Source organism: Heptranchias perlo, chromosome 27, assembly GCF_035084215.1.
Source record: "Heptranchias perlo isolate sHepPer1 chromosome 27, sHepPer1.hap1, whole genome shotgun sequence".
Taxonomy (NCBI): domain Eukaryota; kingdom Metazoa; phylum Chordata; class Chondrichthyes; order Hexanchiformes; family Hexanchidae; genus Heptranchias; species Heptranchias perlo.
The window spans coordinates 38565933-38584740 of NC_090351.1; the positions used below are offsets into that span (position 1 = coordinate 38565933).

The window sequence follows — 18808 nt, forward strand, 5'->3', positions numbered from 1 at the left end:
ATTCAACCTCCTGTCCTCCAGTTTCACATTCACCCCGTGACCTCCAGTTCCACATTCACCTCGTGACCTCCAGTTCCACATTCACCTCCTGACCTCCAGTTCCACATTCACCTCGTGACCTCCAGTTCCACATTCACCTCCTGACCTCCAGTTCCACATTCAACCTCCTGTCCTCCAGTTCCACATTCACCTCCTGTCCTCCAGTTCCACATTCACCCCCTGACCTCCAGTTCCACATTCACCTCCTGACCTCCAGTTCCACATTCACTCCCTGTCCTCCAGTTCCACATTCACCTCCTGACCTCCAGTTCCACATTCACCCCCTGTCCTCCAGTTCCACATTCACCTCCTGACCTCCAGTTCCACATTCACCTCGTGACCTCCAGTTCCACATTCACCTCCTGTCCTCCAGTTCCACATTCAAAAGACAATTAGATAAAGGTAATGGTGAGTAGGTGGGGTTGATCGATTAAAAGGGATGGACTGTTTTGGGTTCTTTTCCTGATTCTAGAAATGAGTGCTGGTAGAGGATTGCTTAACGTTTTCATATAACAATCCTCTGTCCGCCTACTGTAATGGAGACACCGACACCTCTGTTCAAATAGACAGAGGTATGTCATATGGAACAGGAGGAGGCCATTCAGCCCCTTGAGCCTGTTCCACCATTCAGTCAGATCACGGTTGATTTACCCACCTTTGAACCATATCCCTTGATATTCTTACCTAACAAAAATCTATTGCTCTCAGTCTTGAAAAGTTCAATTGACCCCCAGCATTCACAGCCTTTTGGGGGAGAGAATTCCACATTTCCACTACTCCTTGTGTGAAAAGTGGTTCCTGATTTCACTCCTGAACGACCTAGCTCTAATTTTAAGATTCTGACACCTTGTCCTAGATTCTCCACTAGAGGAAGTAGCTTCTCCCTAGTATCCACCATATCTCATCCCTTTGTCTTTTTAAACACCTTCGTTAGTTCACCCCTCAACCGTCTAACCTCAAGTGAGTTTATGCAACCTGTCCTCATAATTTAAGCCCCGGTATCATTCTGGTAAATCTGCGCTGCACCCTCTCCAAGGCCAGTATATCCTTCCTGAGATGCAGTGCCCAGAACTGAACGCAGTATCTCCAGATGGGGTCTGACCAAGTTAAGTGTTCTAACGCTAATATCTTCAATAGTAATTTCTAATTTCTTGTATCTAATCACCATTGAACTGTATTAGTTGAAATGAAGACTAGAGGACATAAATATAAATTGGTAAGAATTAAATTTAAAACAGATAATTAGAAAGAACTCTTCACTCAAAGAAGTATTTACAATAATTTGATGGGCAGGTTTGGAGGAACAAAATCATGAAGGATGTTTCGAACGGAGCTGGATGCTGTAATCAGACAATTGGAGAACTAAAGCGATGAACTTTGATGGGCAAACAAGCCTTTTCTGATCCTTGCCATTTCTTAGGGTTTCATGTTCCGATTATATTTCAGCACCAGGGAAGTGTTTTACAATCTATTATTCAGCCTTGACTAATTGACACACGGATTAAATGAAAATCGAGCCTTGGTGTTGCACAGAAACTTTGACCCTCCACGTAGAGATGTCAAATCAATGTCCCAGTTGTTAAGCTTTGTGTTCTCCAGTTAGCTGTTAGCCGAGGCTCAGTGGGCAGCACTCTCGCCTCTGAGTCAGAAGGTTGTGGTTTGAAGTCCCACTCCAGAGACTTGAGCACAAAATCCAGGCTGACACTCCAGTGCAGCACCGAGGGAGTGCTGCACTGTTGGAGGTGCCGTCTTTTGGATGAGACTTTAAACCAAGGCCCCTTCTGCCCCTCTCAGGTGGATGTAAAAGATCCCGTGGCCACTATTTCGAAGAAGAGCAGGGGAGTCTTCTCTGGTGTCCTGGCCAATATTTATGCCTCAACCAACATCAGTAAAAAACAGATTATCTGGTCATCACATTGCTGTTTGTGGGATCTTGCTGTGCTCAAATTGGCTGCCGCGTTTCCTACATTACAACAGTGACTACACTTCAAAAGTACTTCATTGGCTGTAAAGCATTTTGGGACCGTCATGAAATGCGCTATATAAATCAAAGTCCATTTTTTTCCAAACCTACCTGGACTTAGTCATAGAATCATAGAATGATACAGCACAGAAGGAGGCCATTCAGTCCATCGTACCTGTGCTGGCTCTTTGAAAGTGCTATCCAATTAGTACCATTCACCTGCCCTTATCCCCACAGCAAATTTTTCGCCTTCAAAAATTTCTCCAATTACCTTTTGGAAGTTACTATTGAATCTGCTTCCACCGCCCTTTCAGGCAGCGCATTCCAGATCATAACAACTCGCTGCGTAAAAAAAATTCTCCTCATCTCCCCTCTGGTTCTTTTGCCAATTACCTTAAATCTGGGTCCTCCGGTCACCGACCCTTCAGCCGCTGGAAACAGTTTCTCCTTATTTACTCTATCAAAACCCTTCATGATTTGGAACAGCCCTTATGAAATCTCCCCTTAATCTTCTCTGCTCTAAGGTAGAATTTGTGCGAAGGGAAATGAGTGAGGCTAGTCTCACCTGTGCAATGTTCTTTGCTTGTCTCAATGCATCTACCATCCTTTTAGCAGCAAAACCCCCCCCCTCCTCCTCCCCTTCCTCCTTCCTCCTCCCTCCCTCCCCTTTTGTTTTTTCTTTTCTTTTTCTCTTTTTTTTTTCAGGGTCTCTGGGCACCGCGGGGAGGGTGTGTGCCAAGTCCTCCCGGGGTACGGACGGATGCGAGGTGATGTGCTGCGGGCGGGGTCACGACACGACTCGGGTGGCCCGGGTCAGCAAGTGCGAGTGCAAGTTCCAGTGGTGCTGCGCGGTCAAGTGCAAAGAATGCCGAGAGACGGTGGACATCCACACCTGCAAAGCACCGAAACGGGCAGACTGGCTCGACCAGACATGATCCGCAAAAAAAATAAATAAACATCGGGACGATGCGTGGCATTTTTTTTTTTGGGAGTTGTAGATTTAGCTGCATGGCTTTTTCCTTTTAATCAATACCCTGCGAAGCAGTAAAGAGTGGACAACTCCTCCCAGGGGGACCATGGTGAACCGCTGGACATGTTCAGTAAAACCTTCGCATATTCCTTATCAATAGGGGGAATTGCAATATAAAGCGTAAATCTTACCGTTTGCAATGTTATTTTTTGCAACTGCCCTGTTGAACAAGAGACTCTTTTTTTTTTGTAACGTGAAGCGCGCAGCTTCTAATAGTTGTCAAAGTGTTCAGGACCTCCCTGTAGCACCATGCTGCACCCGACTAATTTCTCCAGTTTCCCCCACCCCACCCCGGTACGTCAAGAAGTGGGAAAAGCTGCTGCCTTCCTCCTAACGATCGTTCAGAAGGATCTTGCGACGCTGAATTCTGTACAAGAAACGAGGGCCTGCACTTTCTGAAGGCAATTGTGTAACTCTGTATTAACAAGACGACCCTGCACTATGGACATTAGCTACGAGAGGACAGCAGAGAGAGTGAGAGAGAGAGAGACGTATCTGGCTATGATTAATCTATCTGTTGATTTGAACTCATGTCAAGAGCTACAGCCTTCAAAACTGTAACAGGATGTCTGTGAAGAGATTAAGCAATAAGGTTGACCTCTGGCTTGCTGCTGCTTATTTCAATAGTGCAACTCACCTGTATTTTTTTTTATGGTTTAAGAATGTTTTTTTTTAAAATATTGTAATAGTTCTTACAATGCTACCAGTATGTTAACATTTGGCAGTCTCCGAGTGCTGTTTCTGCAGTCATAAGCTGATGCAAAGAGATGCATTGTACACCGTACTGTAGTTTTAAGGCACCCCACCTGAGTATTTTGTTTGTAATTTCACAGACAAACTTTTTTTCTAATTAAAAAGAAACAAAAAAAGTTAGGCCAGAGCCCATGTCGTGTGTATTTAAAGCTCAGACTCCTGTGGTAGCCCAGTCAGAAGGGCAGGGGGCAAAATCTTAAAATTAGAGCCAGGTCATTTAGGAGTGAAATGAGGAGACATTTTTTCACACCAAGGGTGATGGAAATCTGGAACCAAAAGGCTGTGGATCCATTGGAATTTTCAAGATTGAGATCAATAGATTTTTGTTGGGTGAGGGTATCGGGGGATAAGGAGCAAAGGTGGGGAAATGGAGTTGAGGTACAGATCATCCATGATCTAACAGAATGGTGGAAGAGACTCGAGGGGGATGATGGGCCTACTCCTGTTGCTATGTTCCCATACCTGGTACGGTACTGATTCCTATCACCTACAGCCCCAGGTTCAGTCGCTGGTCTGTGCCGAGTTAGCCGACCTCAGCCTAGATGACAGTAAAAGTGCTATTGTTGGGCTCAACGCTCCTGGGGTCGGGGAGAGGAAACTCTCCCATGATTAGTGCTCCCGCTCACTATCCCGTGACCGCTGCCGGAAACTGCGCACGTAGGGAGAGGAGAGAATTGGGCATGGTGGTGACGACCTCTCTGCCGAACGACCTACTGACGCTCAACACCAAGGTTCACACATTAAGAAGTTGCAGACCGCTGCCAGCATCCATGGCACTTTACCCAGCAACAGCAAGGAACATCCAGAAAGGAGGGGAGTAAAATGGACTTGCTCTTCACTGGATTTTCTTCCATGTCTGTACAGCCAGATGGCGTTCTAAAGAAAGGAAGGAATGAAGTACTTTTGAAGTGTAGTCACTGTTGTAATGTAGGAAACTTGGCAGCCAATTTGCGCACAGCAAGATCCCACAAACAGCAATGTGATAATGACCAGATAATCTGTTTTAGTGATGTTGGTTGAGGGATAAATATTGGCCAGGACACCGGGGAGAACTCCCCTGCTCTTGGGATCTTTTACATCCACCTGAGACGGCAGACGGGGCCTCAGCTTAACATCTCATCCGAAAGACGGACATGGTCCATACTGTGGTGTTGGGAGAAGCTATTATTTGCCGTGGGGAGAGGCGTAGGGAGGGAGACACTGATTTCATGCCACTCTGAGCGGAGGCACCCGTATACTGCGAGACGCCCAAACTACCAGGGACCAGGCAGAAGCTGATCAAAGGATGATTTGCCGTTAACCAATCAATTCTCTCTTCAATCTGAAGATAGGTTAACAATTCCGAGTTCTGAAAAAGGGCTCAGGTCGAAACATTAACTTGTCTGATCGTCCTGTCACTGCCTGGTCTGTTGTCCGTTTCCAGCATTTTCTGTAAAAGCTTCAGAATTCTGGCTTTACAGCTTTTTCCCTTTCATTTGTATTGTTATATAACGGGTTCTGTGTGGGGATGCAGCTGTTTATATAAAGAGTTCGCTATTTAAATGTTGCTGTTTATATAACATGGTTCTGTATTAGATTGGAGTTGTTAATATCAGGGGTTCTGTATTGGGGTGAAGCTGTGTAAAATGGGTTTCTGTTTTAGGGTGGAGCTGTTTATATAAGGGGTTCTGTATTGGGGTGACGCTGTTTATATAAATGGTGCCTAAGGTTAGTTGAGATTAATTTCCTTTCCCCATACCGGGTTTACAAGATGGGTTCATAATTTACAAGTCATTTATTATGAGCTTTTTCTTGGCCAAATGTGGGATTAACTCTTTAACTCCCCCCCCCTCCCGAAAAAATACAAAATTCAATTTATTTGATGTATCCATTGGTTGTTACAATATTCCCCTCACAGCCCAGTTTCCAAAACTGAAGGAATAGATTGCATTTACAAAGCCCCTTTCACATCCTCATGAAGACACAGCCAATTCATTAGTTTTGAAGTTCAAATGCAGGCACACAATTTGCGCACAGCAAGATCCCACAAACAGCAATGAGATAAATGACCAGTTAGTCTGTTTTGCTGCGGTGGGTTGAGGGAAGAAGAACAGTTTTTAAGCAAGTGCAGAGCCAGGGAAAAAGGAGGTGGGGTGGGGCTGGAAACGGGGGAAAAGAACAAAGGGGAAAGTCTGTGATAGGGTGGAGGGCAGGAGTGACAAAAAGGATGATGTTTTTTTCTGTAATTCTATGTCTCACAAGTTATAAGTGCAGCTCAGGTTGAGTCTGAATGCGCGACAAAAGCTAGACGATGTCACTGGAACGCAGTGACCGAGCTAGAGATAGAGCCTGTGGGCATCCTCATTCATTGCAGTGGGACTGCCTGTTGGTGGTGGGGTCAGGGTGAGGAGGTATTTGCATTATTTCAGACCACCCAGTACATATCAGACCTTCTATTCTCTGCTGCCTAGGGGGAAATTCCTCGCTCCATCAGCCTCTGAGCAGAGTAGAGGATTGTGGTGGGTGAGAGATCATCTTCCTCGTCTACCTCCGATCAGGTTTATCTTCTTCTCCCTTTATATCTCCCCACCACTCTCCTCCATGCCCCCCACTCCTAACCTCAGCCTCAGGATGTTGAGTCTGGTTCTCTTGTCATTCCGTTAAATATTTTTTCACAGATGTCTTGCAAGGGTATCGCCTGAGTTCTGGGTGCTGTTGCTCCGCTGATGGTAACACTGTCTCTATCAGATATTGTGCTATCAGCAGGTCAGTGCTTTAGTCCTGAAATACTTCAAACGACTGAACTCCCGATATTCACTAACCAGTCAGTGAGGCAAACAGGGGAAGATAATCTTATGACAGTAATAGCCCAGATATTTAGTTCCTTAACATACAGAAACTTTAGACTCATAATTACTCTCTATCTTTTCCTCTTTTTAAATTTCCTTATCTGTTCCTCATAGATTCTCGTATTTCGAATTACCTTTTCCACTGGCCTCAGTACCCAAGGTCTCCTTGAGGTTTTTGTTAGGCAAGGGTATTAAGGGTTACGGAACCAAGGCGGGTTATCAGGACATAGCAGAGATGTTTATTTTTTATTCATTCTTGGGATGTGGGCATCATTGGCATGGCCGACATTTATTGCCCATCCCCAGTTGCCCTTGAGAAGATGGGTTTGCTAGGCCACTTCAGAGGGCAGTTAAGAGTCAACCACATTGGTGTGGGACTAGTGTCACATATAGGCCAGGCCAGTTAAGGACCGCAGGTTTCCTTGCCTAAAGGGCATTAATGAACCAGTTGGGTTTTTATAACAATCCGACAGCTTCCTGGTACTGATGTCAACTTTAAAAAAAATTATTATTTCCATTTTTTTTAAGCTGAATTCAACATGGCAGGATTTGAACTCACATTCTCTGGATTATTAGTCCATACCTTTAGAATACTGGTCCAGTAACATCACCACTACACTACTATACCCCTGTAGAATTTTCCCATTTATTTAATTGTTTCCTCAAAAAACACATATTTTTTAAAAAGTTTCCTATAAAAGGATGTCCCAATTAACTGAAATTAGCTTTATCACAAAGGTGAGTAGAGATAAAGGAAGCTTTTTGGGCCATCTATTAACCATTTCCAATCTGCAATTGCAGCTCCTGTTCAAGTTACGTTCCTGTAGAAGGCCGTTTGTTATTAAAATTAGACCTTTCAAGGCTTAATTGATATTTCAGGCAAAGCTAATGATGATTGAGAGCTCCCCTCAACTCAAAGCAGGGCCGGCATGGGAAATGGCAAGATGGGAAATGGCGAGATGGGAAATTGAGGAGATGGGAAATTGAGGAGATGAGAAATTAGATGGGAAATGAGGAGATGGGAAATGACCACCGAACTACTGGTCACTTTGGGCAAGGCTGCAGCACCTTAAAGAGCCCGGCCTGACTCCAGAATTAACATCGTACCAGGTGTCCGCTGCACCACAAGCAGCAGCATTAGCCCTGATCACATCAACCTCTCTGCTGTGTAACATCCTCACATCCAACTGCTTTTCTAATTCCAAACACCTACCAATCACTTTAATAAGACAGGAAATAACACTTCTATTGAAGCTAACGTCTTGTGTTCTCAAATACAAGACCCAACGTTGCCTATGGTCCATCTTTGGGCTTCTTCCAGTTTCGTCCTGGGGCTGGAGAGGAGCCGGGCTTCCAGGGAAGAAGATCCACTGTTCTCCCACCAAAGCTTTTGCTTTGGCAGGTCAAGAAAAGAGTTACACCTAGGTTAATGTCATCACAAAGCATAGTGGAAATCTGGAACTCTCTTTCCCAAAAAGCTGTTGAGGCTGGGGGTCAATTGAAAATTTCAAAACTGAGATCAATAGGTTTTTGTTAGGCAAGGGTATTAAGAGTTACAGAACCGAGGCGGGTAAATGGAATTTAGATTCAGATCATCCATGATCTAATTGAATGGCGGAACAGGTTCGAGGAGCTGAATGGCCTATTCTTGTTCCTAATTTCCTTCCTAAATGGGGATAGGAAGAGTTATTCTGTTGTATAAAACGGATTTAACACAACTGAAAGCTTCCATCACACCTACAAAGCAGATATTAAACATCTCTAAGTGCAACGAGAGGTCAGATTGTCAGGGTATCTGGTCATGTTTTTTTTTAAAACACAGACCAGGAAAATGTTTCCCCTACAATTAAAGGAACGGACTCCCACCAAAACGAAATGAATACTGGAGTACATGGTTTAAGTGGGAGTTGGATAAATGTCAGGTGATTAAAGGGTTTTGAAGGATGTAATTACAGACGCAGATTACGAAGTACCTGGTGTAACATCCCAGGTCGGGTACTCCTGGGTAAATGTTAAACGTTGATTGATGCAGATTGGGACAGATTCCAGATCTTCACCAGAATACTCACGAAGGCTAAGGAAAAATCTCACTGAACTTCCCTTTCTCAGCAATTTTGCCCGCGGGTACTCACTGCCCTCAAGGGACTCGATAGGTTAGGAAAATTTTCTGAACATGTAGAATCGACGTGGTCTATGGAAGGGGATGGCTTGATGAGCTGAATTTGTCTTTTACTGAATTTGTCTGTGGAAAAACAGCCATCAAGCCCAAGCTCTCCCATCAACAACAACCAGTTGCATTTATATAGCGCCTTTAATGTAGTAAAAACACCCCAAGGCACTCCACAGGAGCGATTATCAGACAAATATTGACACCAAGCCAAAGAAGGAGACATTGGGGCAGGTGACCAAAAAAGCTTGAACAAAGAGGTAGGTTTTAAGGAGCGTCTTAAAGGAGGAGAGAGAGGCGGAGAGGCTTAGGGAGGGAATTCCAGAGCTTAGGGCCTAGGCAGCTGAAGGCATGGCCGCCAATGGTGGGGCAAAGGAAATTGGGGATGCGCAAGAGGCCAGAATTGGACAAACGCAGAAATCTTGGAGGGTTTTAGGGCTGGAGGAGGTTACAGAGATAGGGAGGGGGTGAGGCCCTGGAGGGATTGGAACACGAGAGTGAGAATTTTAAAATCGAGGCTTTGGTGGACCAGGAGCCAATTTAGGTCAGCGAGCAAGTTTCACACATGAAAAATGGCCAATTTGGGTTGGGCACCGAGGGGAGCCAACAACATTAAACCGTAACCAGCAGGAGTCAACACCTCCGGGATAGGAGTAGAGAAAACTGGAATTAAATTGGAAGGATTAAAAAAAAATGGAACCTGACACCTTTATAATGTTCCCTCAGCTCATCGTTTACTGAAAGAGATGGCTTGAGGCAATCATCCCTCAGATAAGATTGATGACTGCATTTGAGAAGGAGGGGTTATTCATTCATCAACTTTTGCCTAAATCTGTTAAGTATTTCTGCCAGAGGACGTCTGGGGAGGGGGGGAGATGGGAAGCAGGGAGGGGGCCTTGGCTGAGATGTCAGCAGCAAAAACTCGCCACATGCCTTTCCTAGAGAACAAAAGAATTTTTTTTTAAAAAAGTGTGCACATAATCACCCAGAGGCACTGGGCAACCTGTTCTGTTTTAAAACATTTCTCAAGTTTAGCTCCCTTCCCCGTCCCTTGTAAACGGGCAGTAAATCGCTGGCAGGCACTGAGCTAATGAAGATAAGTGAGGAGAACCTTCCTGTCGGTGGGTCAGATCTCTGATGATGAGCATGCCCACTGGGAGGGTGTGAAACTCGATCTCTTGCTGGGGTCAGCCGCACTAGACAGGCCTCCCCGTCCCTCCCCCACTTACCTGAAAGAAATCCATTAATTGCATCTTCCCAGGATCAGCTCTCACCCAGGGCAAAGTAAACATAAACACAGGCTGTCTGACCCCCTCGAGGTGCAACACTTTAATATCGCAAAGCTTATTCGAATGATCAGTTGTAACAACCTGGAATGCGCTGCCTGAAAGGGCGGTGGAAGCAGATTCAATAGTAACTTTCAAAAGGGAATTGGATAAATACTTGATGGGGGAAAAATTTGCAGGGCTATGGGGAAAGGGCAGGGGAGTGGGACTAATTGGATAGCTCTTTCAAATAGCCGGCACTGGCACGATGGGCCGAATGGCCTCCTGTGCTGTATCCTTCTATGATTCTACGACTAGCTATGTTTTTTGATCACCCACCACAGGCCTCTTCCCTGTGGAATGAGCTGCTTTTACTTACAAGATGTCCCTCTTCCCTACCTCTCCGCCATGTTGAAATCACGGCTCATCACACCGTCTCCAACTTTAGTTAGGGGTTGCCAACTCTGGTTGGAAGTATTCCTGGAGGTTTCATCACCTGACTGTCCCGCCTCCACACTCCCTCCATTGGTCACCCGACACGTCCATCCATCTCCTGCCCAGGCGAGACCCTTCGACACTGATTGGATGATACTTGACTGTTAGTCATGCAGCATTTCTCCCATATCCAAAATTTTTTAATAATTAATAAATGAAAGTGTTCAAAGAAAATGAACAAAACATTTTTTTTTAATGCAAAAGTGCGACTCCATTCCCATTCCCTATCACAGCCATCCTCATACCCCAAGGTGGGACTGTCAATTTAGTACTTTATTGCGGGCAGCTTACCTGGATTGAGACCAGGGGTTGCCGACTCTAGTTGGACATATTCCTGGAGGTTTCTTCACTGACCTCCTACCTCCAAACATTGGTCTGTATGAGTCACAATTCCTCTCATGCAAACTGTTGTGTTGTCTCTCTCTGCTGTGCCATCTTTTACTTTCAATAAACCTGCTTGTAGTTTAGAGCTTAAGCCATGGTCCGATATGAGTGTTTCTTCTGCCGCCGTCTGAAGTCCAGGAGATCATAAGTGGACTTGCATCATATCCAACGAGATAAGGTAAGGACGGTAAAAAGTGTCTCCGATTGAGCTCTAGGCTCCGCCACAGTACCAGGTATTGTACGCGTGGCGTCACATTTTGTTTGGAGACAGCAAGGGGCTGGTTTACAGGAGTGGGCCTTGTCAATGAGCACAAGAAAACTATCCGAGTAAAGCTTAAAAGAGCAACATGGAGCACAGTTATAATGTTTTTCTGCTAACCTGGTTCTTTCCATATACACTGCTCAAGTATTCCCTGTGGGGAAGTGGTCCAAATGGGCAAATTTGGCTATTGTAAATTTCTGGCTCCAGGTCAGAAGAACCCAGCATGAAATGACTGTATTGTGTAAATTGCCAAATGTTACAAATTTAAATGTTACAGAAAGTGTAGCAATTTTAAGAGTGACATCTGGAATGTGACAGATGCAAGGCTTATTTCTTCCTTATTCCCCCATCCTCCCCAAAGCCTGTCCCACACTTCACACCACTAACCTGGTCCCCAGATACATGGGGTGTGATTTCTGGTGGTGTTCTTCAATTATATCTATGGGCTTGCGTCCATAAGTCTAACTTAAGTGTCAAGACTGAAGCATTAAGAGTGACATCTGGAATGTGTCCATCACTCCAGGCCAGAGTATTACATGGAGCACGTCATCCCTGTGTTACCATGACAACCCAAAATCTTGTACCCCAAACTGTTCCAGCATCTGAGCAGTGTAAGCATGTCCTCTGCGTTCTCCCACAAATTGCCCCATTCCCCCAGCGCAATACAACCACAGCCTGCTAACAAGGTACAGGAGTCTGGAATCTACATTCATTGGAGCCCTGGTGGATGTGATTGAGCAAGCGGCCTCTGTAATCAAAACGATGATGACTGGAGCCAACCAGACGAGACGCACTCCCCAGACGGCTTCCTGGCTTCAGACGTTGCCCAGCAGATGCTTCTCCTGTCTGTGCACGTTGCCGCACAGCATCACTGGGAGGCTGACCAATCCGAGCTCTTGTCTGCGTCTTGACCTCGGAGTTGCCTGGGGAGTTGGGGAAGAGGGGCAGCGTCCCAGACACATGCAAAGTGGAAAACTTTCCATTCCCCCCCCCCCCCCCCCCCACCGACCCGACTCTTCACTTCCCATCCCATTCCATCCCTGCCACCGCTCACATCCCTCACTTCGATGAGCGCAGACAAGTCAAGGGAAAGAATAAAAAAAATTCCACAGGGAGATTATTGCAGGAATGGAACTGAAAAAACAAATCCCAAAGTAGTAATCGTGGACAAGCCTGAAAGTTTTAAGCGAATATCTATATCGTGTGAAGACAAAATGAAAACCTCATAACCCATTAAATTCAATCCTAAACACTTTGATGCAACTGTTGGCTGTAAGAGGATGTCCTTCTGTGCGGCACACTTTGTGACTCGTGGAATCAAATACAATCTACTGAACAACAGTGAGCCCCCGCCCCTGTAATTCCCCCCCCACAAAAAAAAGCCAGTAACAGAACGAAGCAATTTACATTTCCAAAACCAGAAAATCTTCCATTGCAATCAAACGACTACAACAAACTGAAGCACATAAAATTCTCCAGTGCATGTTTCAGATCAATAAAAAAAAACAGTACGCACAGCAAATTATTCAGTAAACATCTTGCTGCCAGCTTCTGGGTGTAGTTACTGTTCTGTTTGGGCTAACTGCATTATCTGGAGGTGGGACTGGGAGTGGGGGGGTGGGAGGGGAGGGGGGGGAGTGGGGGGAAGGGGGGAGTGGGGGGGGGTAGGGTGGGGGGATGCATTTTATGATTATAAGGGAGTGTAGCCTGGCAGGTTTTGACAGTGTAGCACTGCCTGGTGAGTTTACGTTGGGAGTGCAAACAATAGATCCAACTCACAAATGTGTAGACCAAACAACAACAACTTGCATTTATATAGCGCCTTTAACATAGTACAAACATCCCCAGGTGCTTCACAGGAGCGATTATCAAACAAAATTTGACACCGAGCCACATAAGGAGATATTAGGACAGGTGACCCAAAAGCTTGGTCAAAGAGGTAGGTTTTAAGGAGCGTCTTAAATGATGAGAGCGAGGTGGAGAGGTTTAGGGAGGGAATTCCAGAGCTTAGGGCCTAGGCTGACAAATCAAACGCCAGGGAACGCTGCAGCTGCCGAGAGACCAGATTTATGGGGACGTTTAAACTTCAGAGATCTCTGCGTGAGGTTTAACGGGGGGGGGGAGAAACGTCTGCTGATTCACATCAATCAATAGAAAAGGGATGGGCTTGTTGGGCCAAATGGTCTATTTCCAGTTCCTAATAATTCTTATGCGATAGATACTGAAAAGGAACTTCAATATGAATTGTCCCCCAGTGGGGAGGCTTCAGCTTGTTAATTGATGTAGAAGCTTTCCCCCCTGCTCCTAGCAAACCAACGCCCACGGCAGGACAGCAGTAAATCCAATCTCAATGAGCCTCATGGAACAGCCTAATGGATAGCGAGCATCTCTTGGCAATTTTACATTTCGAAAAATTACATTTTTGACAAACAGCCACAGTTAGGCACAAAGAGAGCATAAGAATTTTTTTTTTTAAGATACAAAACTTTTAGAAACTTCGAAATCTTTACAACAGGAGGAGGCCATTCGGCCCGTCTTACCTGTGATAAATTAGCGCCCCTCTCGGGGTGGTGGGGGGCTGATTCTACACGGTTCCATTTTCATGCTTTCTCCTCTGACCCTTTTATATTCTTCTTTAAAGAATTATCCAGGACTTGTCTTTCAATCCTGAAATCAATTAAGCCTCGATTGCATCTGGTTTCAAAGCTTTCCACATTTCAGTTACTCTTTGCATTGAAAAGCTTTCTTCTAATCTCCCCCTTTACGATTCCACTGATTTTCGTGAAATCATGGCCTTTTGCCTTTGCTCCTCGATCTATGTTTAACTTGTCTCCTGCTGTTATTATTTTGAACACCTCTATATCAAATTCCACCCCCCATCCTTCCCAACCCCCCACCCCCACCCCCACCCTTCTCATTTTGAGGTAATAGTTGCTCTAGTCTTTTCTCGTAACTCTGACCCCTCACACCCGCTAACATCCTGGTAAATCTCTGGTGCGCTCTCTCCCTTCTATAGTGAGGGGCCCAGAACTGCACACAGTACTCCAGATGTGGCCTAACTGTGCTTTTGTATAGGGTCATTGTGACCTCTTTGCTTTTCTATTCAATTTCTTTTTATATGAACCCCAAAATCCTACTTCCCTTCTTAATGGCTTTTATTTATTCTTCACTCACTTTTAAGGAACTCGGTATCTGTGCATCTGCCTCCTTTTCTCATCCTCTGCATTGAGAAATGTACCATTTCAGATGTATATTTCCATTCTTTATTCTCACTCCCCTCCCTAACATGTTCCTGTATTAAACTGCATCTGTCGCTTACTTAGGAACATAGGAGCAGGAGGAGGCCATTCAGCCCCTCGAGCCTGTTCCGCAATTAAGTTCAATCATGGCTGATCTGTATCTTAACTCCATTTACCCGCCTTGGTTCCGTAACCCTTAATACCCTCGCCTAACAAAAATCCATCAATCTCAGATTTTGAAATTTTCAATTGACCCCCGGCCTCAACAACTTTTTGGGGGAGAAAGTTCCAGATTTCCACTACCCTTTGTGTGAGGAAGTGCTTCCTGACATCAGCCCTGAATGGCCTAACTCTAATTTTAAGGTTATGCCTCCTTGTTCTGGATTTCCCCCACCAGAGGAAATAGTTTCTCTCTATCTACCCTATCCACTCCTTTAATCATCTTAAACACCTCAATTAGATCACCCCTTAATCTTCTACACTCAAGGGAATAAAAGCCTAGTCTATGCAACCTGTCTTTGTAATTTAACCCTTTTAGCCCCGGTCTCTAGTAATTCTCCTGTTACTGGCAAAAAGCTAAGCGGCTATGAATTGCCTATCTTGTTCCTTTCCCCATTTTTGATCATGTGTAACATTTCCTCTAGTTCTCTGGCACAGCTCCTGAATTATGACAAAACCATGATTAATCCCTTTGTTATCCTCAGGTGCATACCATCTGGCCCTGGGCACTTATAAATTTTGAGCGTTCTCCATCCCTTAGGAGCCATTTCCTTCCCGCTACGTGTACCCGTTGGTTGCACTTCTATTCCTCATCCTCAAGCCTTTGAAGGCTTCTTTCATTCCCCGCTGTAAATACTGAAGCAAAGTATTCAATAAGCAATTCTGTCATTTCCTTACTTACCATACTAATCGCACCATGCTCATTTCTGAGCGACCCTGTTGCTTCCTTAATGGTTCTTTTCCCAAATGTGTTTACAAAAACCTTTGCTACTTTGGGGCACAATCTTAAAATTAGAGCTAGTCCATTCAGGAGTGAAGTCAGGAAGCACTTTTACACAAAAGGATGGTGGCAATCTGGAACTCCCTCCCCAAAAGGCTGTGGATGCCGGCGGTCAATTGAAACTTTGCGATCCGCAGATTCTTGTTGGGTGAGGGTATCAAGGGATCTGGAGCAAAGGCGGCAAAATGGAGTTGAGGTACAGATCAGCCGTGATCTAATTGAATGGCGGAACAGGATCGAGGGGCTGAATGGCCAACTCCTGATCCCAATGTTCCTATGCATTGGTGTGTAAATTTCCAAGCTCTTGTTCCATCCCTCCCTCCTTTCTTTCACTCTTTGCTTTCTTCCAATTGATCTCTCCTTTTTTTTCCCACTTTTTTGGCTCTCTCTCTCTCATTTCATTCAAATTATATGAATCCCATTCACTTTTAAAACATGTCTGAATGTAATGAAGTTTTGTCAGCAGGTTTCACGGTACACAACAACCAATCTCTCTCTGAGCGATAGGGTAGACGTGGAGAAGATGTTTCCACTTGCAGGGGAGTCCAGAACTAGGGGCCATAAATATAAGATAGTCACTAATAAATCCAATAGGGAATTCAGGAGAAACTTCTTTATCCAGAGAATGGTTAGAATGTGGAACTCGTTACCACGAGTAGTTGAGGCAATTAGCATAGATGCATTTAAGGAGAAGCTGGATAAACACATGAGGGAGAAAGGAATAAAAGGATATGCAATGGGGTTAGATGAAGTAGGGAGGGAGGTGGCTCATGTGAAGGATAAAGACCGGCATGGGCCTTTTGGGTCAAATGGCCTGTTTCTGTGCGGTACATTCTATGTAATTCTATGTATACTATTCCTGCATCAAGTCCCACTTGCCCCATGGCTGCTGTCCTCACCGACCCACGTTGATCACAGTTCGCCCAGCACGTCAAATTCAAAATTCTTGGCCAGAAATTTCCTCGGAGCAGCTCCCACTCCACCACCATAACTTCGCCGTAAGTATGGCTTAACATCCCCATTTATATGCATACATGGGTCGCTGCCGCACCTCCGGTGAAATTACCATGGAAATTCTGGGCCCTTATCCTTGTTTTTAAACCCCTCCACGGCCTCGCCCCTCCCTATCTCTGTAACCTCCGCAACCCCTCCCCCACCCCCCTCTCCGCACTTTCTGTTCCTCTGACTCTGGCCTCCTGTGCACCCCCCTTCTTTCACCCCACTATTAGTGGCTTTGCTTTCAGCCAGCTAAAACCCAGTCTCTGGAATGGCCTTCCTTAAGGGAATATTGTCCTGGATAATATTTATCCCTCAACCAACATGACTAAAAAATAGGTCATTATCTCATTGCTGTTTGTGGGAGCTTGCTATGCGCAAATTGGCCGCCACGTTTCCCACATTACAACAGTGACTACACCTCAGAAGGACTTTATTGCCTGTGAAGCGATTTGGGATGCCCTGAGGTGAAAGACGCTGTGTAAATACAAGCTCGCTCTTTCTTTAAACACATCTGCCTCTCCAACTCCCTCTCCCTTCAAACCCACCTCTTTGACCACGCCCCCTAATCTCGACCACTTCAAAAATACTTTATTGGCTCTAAAGCACTTTGGGACATCTTGAGGTTGTGGAAGGCGCAATAAATGCATGTCACATTTATTTATTCTTTGGCTCAGCCTCTATTTTCCTCACGCCTCTGATTAAACGTGTTGGGATGTTTCTCTCCCCGTTAAAGGCACAATATCAATGAGATATTAAGTTATTGCCAACCTTTCCCTTTAATGATCTAATTAAAATAAATGTGTGGTACGTGGGAGACAAGCTTTGAGTTTGGCAAACAGATGTCAGGATAAATGGGGGGTGGGAGTGGGGGCTGTGATATTAAAAATAATTCAGGAGCTTATCTCTCTGCACTGGACCTGACCTATTACTGACACCATCAGTACATAGACTGCTGGCATTAACTGAAATAGCTCCTCCTGTTACTATTCTTATGCATTTTCAGCTCATCAAATGACTGACAACAGAGCTAAGAAGGTCAAGTACAATCGTCTTCCCACAGTGCCACCCATCCCCCAAACCCCCGCCCCTGTCCGACTCTACACACCCTCCATGATATGTGAATTTCCATCATCTATACTTACGGTCTTTCTCACCCAATCACCATGTGCTGAATGAAACCAGTAATCACTGATTTCACTGGTTGGTTTAGTACATTTTTTTTATTCGTTCATGGGATATGGGCGTCGCTGGCGAGGCCGGCATTTATTGCCCATCCCTAATTGCCCTTGAGAAGGTGGTGATGAGCCGCCTTCTTGAACCGCTGCAGTCCGTGTGGTGAAGGTTCTCCCACAGTGCTGTTAGGAAGGGAGTTCCAGGATTTTGACCCAGCGACGATGAAGGAACGGCGATACATTTCCAAGTCGGGATGGTGTGTGACTTGGAGGGGAACGTGCAGGTGGTGTTGTTCCCATGTGCCTGCTGCTCTTGTCCTTCTAGGTGGTAGAGGTCGCGGGTTTGGAAGGTGCTGTCGAAGAAGCCTTGGCGAGTTGCTGCAGTGCATCCTGTGCATGGTACACACTGCAGCCACTGTGCGCCGGTGGTGAAGGGAGTGAATGTTTAGGGTGGTGGATGGGGTGCCAATCAAGCGGGCTGCTTTATCCTGGATGGTGTCGAGCTTCTTGAGTATTGTTGGAGCTGCACTCATCCAAGCAAGTGGAGAGTATTCCATCACACTCCTGACTTGTGTCTTGTAGATGGTGGAAAGGCTGTGGGGAGTCAGGAGGTGAGTCACTCGCCGCAGAATACCCAGCCTCTGACCTGCTCTCATAGCCACAGTATTTATATGGCTGGTCCAGTTAAGTTTCTGGTCAATGGTGACCCCCAGGATGTTGATGGTGGGGGATTCGGCGATGGTAATGCCGTTGAATGTCAAGGGGAGGTAGTTAGACTCTCTCTTGTTGGAGATGGTCATTGCCTGGCACTTGTCTGGCGCGAATGTTACTTGCCACTATAGAAATCACTGGTTCAAGTCCCATTCCAGGCTGACACTCCCAGTGCAGTACTGAGGGAGTGCTGCACTGTCGGAGGTGCCATCTTTCCGATGATGCGTTAAACCGAGGCCCTGTCCGCCCTCTCAGGTGACCGTAAAAGATCCCATGGCACGATTTCGCAGAGCAGCAGGAGAGTTCTCCCCGGTGTCCTGGCCAATATTTATAAATCAACCAACATTGCTAAAAAAAAACATTATCTGGTCACTATCACATTGCTCTTTGTGGGATCTTGCTGTGCGCAAATTGACTGCCGTGTTGTCTATATTGCAACAGTGACCACACTTCAAAAAGTACTTCATTGGCTTTAAAGTGGTTTGAGACATCCTGAGGTCG

General features: G+C 45.5%; 1 protein-coding gene and 1 long non-coding RNA gene across 3 annotated transcripts in view; one reads left to right on the forward strand and one right to left on the reverse strand.

Moving 5' to 3' along the window:
• wnt2bb (wingless-type MMTV integration site family, member 2Bb) overlaps nucleotides 1-3905 on the forward strand; it is a 55647-nt gene extending 51742 nt beyond the window's left edge. For both annotated transcript variants that reach the window (XM_068007683.1, XM_068007684.1), the window contains one exon: nucleotides 2708-3905. In XM_068007683.1, the coding sequence (XP_067863784.1) occupies nucleotides 2708-2937 (230 nt within the window). In that variant the 3' untranslated portion in view covers nucleotides 2938-3905. The remainder of the gene's footprint in view (nucleotides 1-2707) is intronic.
• LOC137344604 (uncharacterized) overlaps nucleotides 1-13847 on the reverse strand; it is a 47284-nt gene extending 33437 nt beyond the window's left edge. Inside the window, exons 1-2 of the long non-coding RNA XR_010968405.1 lie at nucleotides 13727-13847; nucleotides 10445-10622 (exon numbers count right to left, since the gene is read on the reverse strand). This is a non-coding gene — a long non-coding RNA (uncharacterized lncRNA). The remainder of the gene's footprint in view (nucleotides 1-10444; nucleotides 10623-13726) is intronic.
• Nucleotides 13848-18808: the final 4961 nt, after the last annotated feature.